The sequence below is a fragment of the Mizuhopecten yessoensis genome, unplaced genomic scaffold, assembly GCF_002113885.1.
Source record: "Mizuhopecten yessoensis strain PY_sf001 unplaced genomic scaffold, ASM211388v2 scaffold2447, whole genome shotgun sequence".
Taxonomy (NCBI): domain Eukaryota; kingdom Metazoa; phylum Mollusca; class Bivalvia; order Pectinida; family Pectinidae; genus Mizuhopecten; species Mizuhopecten yessoensis.
The window spans coordinates 128780-140949 of record NW_018404550.1 but is presented as its reverse complement, the minus strand read 5'-3'; the positions used below and the strand labels follow the sequence as shown (position 1 = coordinate 140949).

Below are 12170 nucleotides of genomic sequence, written 5' to 3'. Positions count from 1 at the left end.
ATAATGACAGACCTGTTATACACACCCCTTACATGTATCTAGACTGGATAATGACAGACCTGTTATACTCACCCTTTACATGAATCTAGACTGAATAATTGCGGACCTGTTATACACACCCCTAACATGTATCTAGACTGAATAATGACGGACCTGTTATACACACCCCTAACATGTATCTAGACTGAACAATGACAGACCTGTTATACACACCCCTTACATGTGTCAAGACTGGATAATGACGGACCTGTTATACACACCCCTTACATTTATCTAGACTGGATAATGACAGACCTGTTATACACACCCGTTACATGTATCTAGACTGGATAATGACAGACCTGTAATACACACCCCTTACATGTATCTAGACTGGATAATGACGGACCTGTTATACACACACCTTACATTTATCTAGACTGGATAATGACAGACCTGTAATACACACCCCTTACATGTATCTAGACTGAATAATGACGGACCTGTTATACACACCCCTAACATGTATCTAGACTGAACAATGACAGACCTGTTATACACACCCCTTACATGTATCTAGACTGGATAATGACGGACCTGTTATACACACCCCTTACATGTATCTAGACTGGATAATGTCAGACCTGTTATACACACTGACATACCTCATTCATCAGGATACATTTCATTTATGTTACATACCTTCTATAAGTAATGCTGAAAGCTCACTACAGCTTCAAGGAAGCGAAATAAGGAAGTACTTACCTTCATCACTGACTATTGTAATAATACATTTTGAAATCTTCCCCAAAACAGCACCACCATCACACACTGTTAGTTCCACCTGGAAACTCTCGTCACGTTCCGGTTTCTGAAAAAACGGAGTTATTGACATATGCCGATGATTTTATTTAACCCTTAGAAAACCGTTATTTTCTTGATTACGTTTAAGCTGGTTGAGTATATAAGCCACCGTTAAATACAGTTACATGTCACTATTAGATACAGTTATGTGTTAATTACCATACTGTCCAGAATCGGTACGTCGATGGTACGATTTGTCTCCCCATGGTCGAACAGGAGCTCTCCACTACCTCCCTGGAAATCCTTGCCACTGATAGCCGTAATGTCCTTGGTCTGCCACTTAACCGACACGTGACCATCAGCACCGTTCACTCTTTGGACCGGGATACGCACGCGCCTGTTACAGTCTGTAGCGATGATGGTTGGCTTTGCAAACTCCAGTTTGCCAGGCTCTGTAATTGTATGTTTAATGGAGTATAGCTTAGTGTGCCAAACAAAACTATCTGACATAGTAGAAGTAAATAAGATATTCTACCATTACACATTACGGATAAGTTTGACATGGTCAAGCACGACAGAAGCGGTTAAGGTTTAAACCAAGAAAGCCAATATTGTTTAAGACTTCTATTTCCATATACATCATGTATAATTGTTAAATAATCGAGTTAAAATTATTGGAAAACTATGATAATGATCTACAAACCTATATTGATGACCTACAAATCTATATGAGAAATAGGTGTTAAGGTACACGACTTTAAACAAAGGTCAGTGATGGGATAAGGTATGACGCTTACCGTCATCATTGATGATGGTCACTTGACAAATGGAAATGTTTCCCAGAGTGGCGTCCTGGACGTCCTCCCCAAAACGGATAAGCTTGACAAAGAAGAACTCGTCCGGCTCCCACTCGTTATCGTCCACTATTTCTATGAAGATCTGCTCCAACGTGTCCTTGGCGGCGAACTTCACCTCATCATTGAAAGGAATGTAGTCTTCTGGGGTCACAGCAGTGCCATTGATGGTCTCAACCCTGGTAAGTACAAACGGTCAACACTTAGACTGACGTCAGTGTAAACTAGAATGTCGGCATCATAGGAATGGCAAGCTGAAATAACTTTGTTTGGACAACGGTTTAATACATGTACGGTTGGTATCTAGGTTGGAAGAATATCTATGGCATTGGATTCAGGCGACGAGGAAGTCATAATTCTGATGATTACCTAACGCAGGAAGGAAACATTCCCCGATGCATGTCGGTATAAAAGGCGGTAATTATCGTGACGGAAATTAAAATGACTGGCGATTTAAGATATAGCATAAAGGAATTAACAGTGAGAAGCGGACCCTTTGATATTACCTTCACCTGTATCAAGTGCAATTATTTGATTGTTTTACATGGCATGACTGCAGAGAAAACCAGACGGGTCCCATAGGGTCTGTATCATCTACGTGTTATCTAATTGTGTTAGCAAAATATATCCATCAATCAAGCAAGAAACGTGACCGTTTTATCGTTTATTTAAACAGTTTTGAATTTGAAGAGCACTTCAATCCTACAAGTTATACACAAAAACGTATTGCTCTAAACATTGCAGTTTTTGATATTTTTAAGCTCTCAACATATCTGACCCCTGTGACCGTGGACAAGGGGAACAGTGGTTTGTTTATGCAGTCATTCATCACTGCAAACTACAGGCTTAAGAACGTTACTGCATGAATTGTGGTCCTTAAAAACTGAATATTAAGAATTTACCCAAGTAAGCTACGAACAAAACAGCATGACCATTGCCCTTGACCCGATTTATCAGGAAGCCGTTTGAAATTTTGACACGTTTGATCCGTAACCTTGAATATCGGCAAAGTTGATTTATTTATAAATTCCCTACACAGCACGAAACACAACAGCCAACTTGCTTTATTCTTAGCCCCGTGGTTCATTTGAAGAAGTTTTTGAACATTTTATTACATTTGACTACGGTTACTTCGCACATAGCTACAGGTGATTTATTGGAACAAAGTTGACGGTTCCTTAAATCAGTAAACAATAGGCCTCTTAGCTCACCAGAAGTCGGTCGAGTGTTTGAACAAGCTACACTAGACTGTATCTTATGGTCGTGTAAAGAAAAATAATTGACGACAAACGACGGTTGCAGTACCTTGGTATAAGCTAACAGGTACTTCTAAAATCTCACTAACTTCTAAGGCGTACTAAAGGAATTTGTACCTGACAGATAATGGCTTGTCTGTGTTGCCGTATCGCCTGATGCCCACACGAACTCTTTTCTCACTCTCCAACACCGACACTGTGGCCGAGGTAAACTCCACAACTGCCTTCGATCCACCCTCAGAATGGTCGATTTTATTTAGACTCTTTCGTTCCTCCTCCGGTAGGCGAATGTTATTGTAGATCTAAAATTGATACGAATATGTTTTATTAACAATTCTAATATCTACAACATGTTTTATATAGTACCATGCATTACGAACAATATATATAAATGTATAAAATAGCTGGTACTGAATTGAATTACATTGTACAGGCGATTTGATACTACATTCAGCTATGAGGATGCAATATACAACACTGCCAAATTCTCTTGAACTAGTTTCACTTTCGTGTTAGCCATGAAATTGGAAGTTTCATTTCAGCCTTGCCCACTGATTTGCTAAAATGATAATTTTACATAATTTTATCAATCCTATGCGATATATGAAATTGAATAAAATACATTTTTTGTCATGCTATATAGCTTAGTTTAGTGCTTTAGTACCTATTTCAGACCATTGTAGATTTGGTCTTAGGACTTAACAACAGAAAAGTTGATTGTCACATGTCTTATCACACATAAACTGTGACAAAATAATATCAATACGTTTACACGTCTATTATCTATTTAGTTGATAATTACATAATACAAATTGTATGTCCACTACGTTGTATCATACCATACACCTCTAGTTATAGAGGAAACATTGGAAGACAATTTGACCTAAAAAAAAATCAATTTGATAGCAAATATTTAGCTGAATTTGACCTAAATTAACCTTAATTTGAGCTGAAATTTACCTGATATGATATAATTGACAAAGATTTGTTCAGGTCAAATTGAGGTCAAATTGAGGTCAATTCTGCCCTGAATTTGACAGAAACGTGCCGTCAAGAAATTTTGCCTGTGTAAACGATGTCGTCATAAACAAGTTAATATGATTTCGAAATGTTTGAAATGAGAAAAGAATCTACTTCAAAGCTGTTCACGTTCATGGTTGAATTATTACATCGATTAATTGTACGACTGGTGTAACAATTACCTTGATTTTTTCCGGATTTGAGTAGAGGCAACAGGATGTGTTGTTAAACCCACTGCCAAGCAGTAGCAGTCCAGTAACAGTTTGGGCTTGGGTTTAACAAAGCACATGTTGCACTCAACTCGTGTCAACAACTATAAAATATTCACTGCTGAAGCTGAAATGTTACTGTTGCATGATATGACCTGTGGCGCCATCTGCCTACTTGTAACAATCTTAAAGTTTTTACATGTCGTATCGATTGCGAAGCTTTTTGACCACCCCAAAATCTCGATTGATTGATTCCTGCTCGCGGTGACATGCCATTGAAATTGTATTAAAGTATTAAGGACATTTCAACAACGTTAAATAAAAATTGCCAATCATTTCTACGTGGAGACGGTCACGTGTTGATCCTTTATAAGCCTGTGTAGTGGATCGGTAATAATAGATCCCATTGTGACGACACAACAATAACGTCACTAACAGTAAAATCACGTTAAGTCTTTGACGCTTATTTGGCGTGAAGTTTAGAAAAAGTTTATGTTTGAACAAGTTGAAGACAGAAATGTATATTCAACGGTTCAGTTTGGCCACACTAGGAATATTTTGTGGGTGGCTTACCCCTTGGAATGACGTCAGGACATGTGGCACCAAACGTTTGCCGCCCGAAATCCCACGTGTGGCATTGATTCGGTACCATAGACGATCATGTGACTGATTCTCGGCGATTTTTGCAGCGGCTAATTTAGCAGCTTGATCTTCCGGTATGCCATCTTCACGAGCCTCGTGTCCTAGCTCCTGTAACGACATAGTGTTATTAATAATGATGTTGCTAATGACACAAATGTGTAGAAAGATTGTAAAAACGTTCCCATTATATACAGAAAACACATTTTTGTTAACTTATTCAGAACGTGCTCTTACATGACTCAATTATCCCTGTTACTTCTTTAAACAGATACCACACAATAATTGTACAAAAATGGAACATATTAGAAAAATGCACGTATTCAATTAAAGAACAGCACATATTCAATACAAAAATGCACACATTCAATGACAAAAAAGCACATATTCAATAAGGCAAAAACGGCACATCCATAGTATTCAAGCATATATAAATTCACGTTGTATAGCCTCTAAATAAACCTATCAACCTATGTCATTATCGAAGCACAACAGCAGAGCCATTACTGGTTAATTATTGCTATCATATTGTTGGAGTTATCGAGTACTAATAAATTAATCTAATGAAAACTTTGCCGGAAACTGCCACCTGACAGATGCGATAAGCATAAAAAACCTTTCTTTAGTAAATTATTTTGTTTAAAATGTATTATGAATCAAAAGAAAATCAACAGAAAGATTGTTTGATTTGTTGATAACGTAAATATAAGGACTGAAACCCGTAAACCTGGTTGCTAACAAACCTATTCTCCCGAATGAGTCATCGCGCATCATGGATAGTTTATACTGGGTTTTACACTGTACCATCAATCCCAAATAACAGCAACCATACAATGGACGTATAGAACATATTGAGTGGCTTAACTATAGAGATCCCCTCGTCAAAAATACTGTTTGCCCAACAGAAACAGAACGTACATTTATGCATTCAATCAAGATAACTTTTGCACTTTTTGCTTGACAAAGGAAACAGACGTTTTCGAAACCTCACCGAAAAGTTTTATAATCACTGATTGTGTTGAAAACAAAATAAGCATTACTTGCGATAACGTTAGGTTTACATGGAAACTTTATTATATATTACCTTTGCCAGGTTCATGAGCGACGCATCTCCCGAGCCACGACTATCCAGGGCCATGGCCTCCTCCGGGTTCTTCCGATCCTCTATCAAATCAAGTAGGCCATTTTATAATTTACTTCTCAAGTCATGTCAGGGTCAGTTCGTGTATACAAGCAAACAAAATTATTAAACTTTCATATACAAAACATGCAAAATGAATGGAAGGAGTGATACTTGTGGAATAAATACTACACACGAAGTGTTTTTTTGTGAACTGGATGAGTACGCGGACAACGTAACTTAATGTAGATAATAAGATAGACATACGCCTTAGCTATATATATTAGGTAAATTATATGATATTTTACTTACCCAGTGAGATGCCGACCATTCCTGAAGAGTCAAGGTCTTCCTGCTTCCTGCAGCAGTTTCGGTCAGCCAGATAGGCGATGAAGATAAGGGAGGGGAAGAAGAGGAGGGTGATAATGGCCTCCCACAGCTCCACAATGTTGGGGGATATGACGATCAGAACTATGGCCAGCCACACGTACGCGAATACGCACGAGAAGCTGGTTACTGCGAACACTTTCAAATCTTTCATTTTGCGGACTTCCCCCTCCGGAATACATGAGATGCAAATGGCTGAGATGACAAGCAAGTTAAAAGACGCTGATCCCACAATGGTGCTTGGACCGAGTTGTCCAGCGTGGAAATTGTTGCCAACGACTTCTATGACGGAGAGAAGGATCTCTGGAGCACTCGTACCAAGCGCAAGTAAACTCAGGTTGGCTACGGTGTCATTCCAGACTTTGACATTGAGCTCTCGGTAACCTTCTGGCGTGCCTTCATCTGGGATTCTCACCTTAGTCGTCTTGCTGGTTATACGTTCGATTGCGCACATGAAAATGTCTGCAATGATGGAGACTCCAAGGAAACACCACAGCATGGCTATAAAGTACAGGGCGGCTCTGGTACTCTCGGACCAAGTAAATTCGTTAATAACGGGTAAGAGTATGCCTTTGTTTGAACACTTGTAATTGTAGAGAGTATATGCTGTTGAATTCGGATTGTCAAGGGTCGCATTCGGAGCCATTGTTGTGGCCACGCTGGTGTTCGCCATGTTGACAGCAACTGGTGTTTTCCTCCCTGTTGCTCCTTCCTTGCCTCAGCATATGGTTCTGTGGAATAAAAGGACAGCGGTTATCGGCCTGTACAAATATCGACCTCCGCCAGGAGCTCGGCACACGCGGCCTAACGAGGGGTTTTTGATTGGCAATTCATAAAAATGCATCACAATGTTTACAACGATCACTGTAAAAAGGGAAAACGGCTTCATATAATAATGTTACGTAGGCTCAGCACCTTTGGTAAAAACAACTTGCACATATTACATCGGTCTGGTGTATGGGTCAATTTAATAACATCATGGTTTAACAATAATATTGTTAAAAAGTGCAATGGAGGTTGACGACTGACTGATGTATGTAATGTAAATACCAATACCAACTGAACACAACGGAAACTATCTGTGAAAATAAAGCCATACGCATGTATTACCATTTAACATTGGTGCCGTCATCGATCGGCATGTGTACATCCGACAGGACTTAGTGGGGTTTCCAATGATCAACACAGCTATTATACATAACTGCCAGTGTAAACCCTTCTATAATTTAACCACTTTACTCAACGTTCATTCGTACGCCATCTACCACCGTAGACTACATACAACTATACAGTACATATACTGTACACCATTGTACACTACATACCACTGTATACCACGTAACTCTGTACACTACATACCACTGTACACCACGTAACACTACACCACGTAACACTGTACACCACATGCCACTGTACACCGCATGCCACTGTACACCACATGCCACTGTGCACTGCATACCACTGTACACCACGTAACACTGTACACCACGTAACACTGTACCCCACATGCCACTGTACACCACATGCCACTGTACACCACATGCCACTGTGCACTACATACCTCTGTACACCACGTAACACTGTACACCACGTAACACTGTACACCACATACCACTGTACACAACATACCACTGTACACTACATACAACTGAACACAACATACCACTGTACACCACACACCACTGTACACGATATACCACTGTACACCACATACAAATGTACACTACATACCACTGAACACCACACACCACTGTACACTATATACCACTGCACAACACATACCACTGTACACCACATACAAATGTACACTACATACCACTGAACACCACACACCACTGTACACTATATACCACTACACACCACATACCACTGTACAGTGTTACGTGGTGTACACCACGTAACACTGTACACCACGTACCACTGTACACTTCATAACACTGTACACCACATTCCACTGTACACCACATTCCACTGTACACTACATATCACTGTACACTATATACCACTGTGCACTAAATACCACTGTACACCACATACCAATGTGCACTACATACCACTGTACACTATATACCACTGCACACCACATACCACATACCACTGTACACTACATATCACTGTACACAACATACCACTGTACACCACACACCACTGTACACGATATACCACTGTACACCACATACCAATGTGCACTACATACCACTGTACACTATATACCACTGTACACCACATACCACTGTACACCACATACCACTGTACACTACAGATCACTGTACACTATATACAACTGTGCACTATATACCACTGTACACTATATACCACTGTACACTATATACCACTGTACACCACATACCACTGTACACTACATACCACTGTACACTACATATCACTGTACACTATATACCACTGTACATCATCTACCATCGTAGACTACATACAACTGTACACCACGTACCACTGTACACTTCATACCACTGTACACCACATAACACTGTACACCATATACCACTGTATACTACATATCACTGTACACTATATACCACTGTGCACTATATACCACTGCACACCACATACCACTGTACACCACATACCACTGTACACTACATATCACTGTACACTATATACCACTGTGCACTATATACCACTGTACACTATATACCACTGTACACCATCTACCACCGTAGACTACATACAACTGTACACCACGTACCACTGTACACTTCATACCACTGTACACCACATACCACTGTACACTATATACCACTGTACACTATATACCACTGTACACTACATACCACTGTGCACTACATACCACTGTACACTACATACCACCATACACTATATACCACTGTATACCACAATATACTACATATCGTTGTACACTTAATACTGATATTTGGTTTGATTAATGGTATTGCAAGATTTTTAGTGAAATATCAATTACTTATTCAACATTTTTCTGTTCATGCACTGGTATGATTTCTGGTATGTTTGTATTTTAGCTAACTGGTCTGTACACGTTATGAAAAATGCCAGTCCAGTCAGAGATCTAGTTGTTAACGTTCTTATTTGTCTACTTCCCATTCTCTGAGATAACATAGTAGGAGGGAGCTCTAGGGAGTCATTATATCCAGGCTCGTCTTAACTCTCTTTATGCTTCATTATTTCATTACTCTGGCACGTGTTTCTGATTTTCACCAAAGAATATTTATCGCGCCAAACTGAGCACAATGTACGTAGTACAGTTACTGGCATCCAAAATGGCGCTACGTACATATTCATATGTAACGGTTATTTTCAGACATAGCAATAACTGAGATCGAAGGTTTCAATGTGACTACATTTACATCGCAATCTGGTGTATATAGTGTGCTGAAAGGATAAAGGCCTGCACAAGTTTCACGGTACAAAACTCCACTTCCTCCGTTTCGCGCAACGGCCGCTGAACCTCAATGCCCGTACCTTGTGCCGTTTTGAGGCAAGTCAATGTAGTAACGCTTCAATAAATGAGAGAAGAAGTCTTCCTCGAGCAATCTATTTGAAAACAATCGCCTGCTCAACACGGGGTATTGTTCTTCTATAATTTGTAATGTATTGTATTCACACAAAGGGGGGTAATTTACATTGGAGTACATAAGCTGACGTTATTCCATCTGATCCCATCTGGTGCTATCCTAGTACGTACACGTAATGTCGACTCATAGAACAAATGATAAACCTACATATGAGTCCTAGTCCTGTGCTCATAGAATTCGTAGACTCGTAGAAATCTTGACATAACAAAATTTGTCGGGCCCATTGTTTTTGCCAATACAGTTGAAAAGGACCAATGGAAAAACAAAGGTGTAGATTCGTCACTGTAAAACACGCGTCGTTTTGTCTGCTTTGATCTCGGAGGCATGCCTCATCCTCAAATAAACATCATTATTGAGACGAAGCAGGCAACGTCTCAAATGTTACTACTGTACCTGTAATGGCATATAGGTTTATTCCCATGGTACTTGGCTAAGCCTCCAGGTGATTGTACTATTACGAACTGATTTAGACACGGGCAGCTGTATGACTTATCAATGTTAGAGGCTCAGAGACATTTAACGACTATGAGGAAAGCTAATTAGTAATCACAATGCATCCATTTTTAACAAATCACAGAGCTCGAGAACCGATGATCAACACTAGACCCTGCGATAGTGAGTGTATTTATCCCTGTGTAAGACCATTACATACGGTAATAAGCGATGCTCACTGTCACCGGTGTCAAGGTAGATGATAAATGATATTTCAACCTCATGGAGCTAACGACTACATCCAATCATAGCCGTATATCACGACCAGATCAGGCATGGAGCTAACGACTACATCCAATCATAGCCGGATATCACGACCAGATCAGGCATGAAGCTACATGTAACGACTACATCCAATCATAGCCGTATATCACGACCAGATCAGGCATGGAGCTAACGACTACATCCAAGCATAGCCGGATATCACACCAGATCTGTTGCATCACACAGCAAAGAAAACCAAAGTAGTCAATGCATACAAATGACATAAAATAGCGCTTTGTAGTAACAAGAAGAATTGGTAACTAGGAATATAGTAAGATATTCGGTAACTAGAAATGTGGTGAGATATTCGGTATATAGAAATCCGGAAAGATATTTGGCATACAGAAATGTGGTGAGAAATTCGGTTTATAGAAATGTGGTAAGATATTCGATATATTGAAATGTGGTAAGATATTCCGTATATAGAAATGTGGTGAGATATTCGGTATATAGAAATGTGGTGAGATATTCGGTAAATAGAAATGGGGAAAGATATTCGATATATTGAAATGTGGTAAGATATTCCGTATATAGAAATGGGGAAAGATAGTTGGCATACAGAAATGTGGTAAGATATTCGGTTTATAGAAATGTGGTGAGATATTCGGTTTATAGGAATGTGGTAATATATTCGGTAACTAAAAATTTGGTAAGATATTCGGTATATAGAAATGGGGTGAGATATTCGGTATATAGAAATGTGGTAAGATAATCGGTTTATAGAAATGTGGTGAGGTATACGAAAATGTGGGGAGATATTCGGTATATAGAAATGTGGTAAGATATTCGGTATAAAGAAATGTGGAAAGATATTCGGTACATGGAAATGTGGTTAGATATTCGATATATAGAAATGTGGTAAGCTATTTGCAGTATCTAGGACGTTGGTGACATTTTCAGTAGTTAGGAATGTGGTTAGATAGGCCATTTCCGGGAAATTGATCAACCAGTCGGCAGATTCCGAAGAGTGCCGAAACCAGCCGAAGTTAGCCCATTGGTGGTTAGATATTTGGTAGCTAGTTATTGTTGCTCTTATTTCCGGAACCCCTTGCTACTTAGTGGCAAGTTATCAATTCCCCACCATACACTTATATCCACCCATGTTATAAATACTTTTACAGCAGAAGATCAGTGAGAGCCCAGCCAACCGATGTTACAATATCTGGTTTGAGTTTATAGATTTAAGATAACCGTTACGGCCACTACCTACAGGGCACTCGGGCGAAATAGAAAGCTCGTTAATATCTACCTCTCCTGTACACAGACGTGTTAATGTCACAAAGCATGACTCACTCAAGATATTTTGGAACCTCCCGTAAAGCGAGGGCGGACCTATGTAGTTGAAAAGCAGTTTGCCTAATAGATTCGCTCAGCACATCAATGACAATGAGACTATCTTTTGTTGTGATATATATTACACAAATATTCTACATGTAGGTCAGACTGGCTGCTCATACTTAACGCGTCGTAGCTGAAGTGTTACACTTATATGTTCTCAATAATAACATATGTGCTTTGTGAATATTTTACACTTGAATTTTTTTAATTAATATAGCTGGATAACTACCCCCCCC

The 12170-nt window shown here is 39.4% G+C and overlaps 1 protein-coding gene across 6 annotated transcripts in view; it reads right to left on the bottom strand.

Annotated features, from left to right (window-relative positions):
* The window catches only part of LOC110446020 (sodium/calcium exchanger 2-like), a 37818-nt gene that overhangs the window by 5006 nt on the left and 20642 nt on the right, over positions 1-12170 (bottom strand). For all 6 annotated transcript variants that reach the window (XM_021490954.1, XM_021490956.1, XM_021490957.1 and 3 more), the window contains exons 3-9: positions 6194-6999; positions 5846-5925; positions 4696-4872; positions 3011-3195; positions 1581-1816; positions 1003-1235; positions 745-850 (exon numbers count right to left, since the gene is read on the bottom strand). In XM_021490954.1, coding sequence (XP_021346629.1) covers positions 745-850; positions 1003-1235; positions 1581-1816; positions 3011-3195; positions 4696-4872; positions 5846-5925; positions 6194-6941 — 1765 coding nt within the window. In that variant the 5' untranslated portion in view covers positions 6942-6999. The remainder of the gene's footprint in view (positions 1-744; positions 851-1002; positions 1236-1580; positions 1817-3010; positions 3196-4695; positions 4873-5845; positions 5926-6193; positions 7000-12170) is intronic.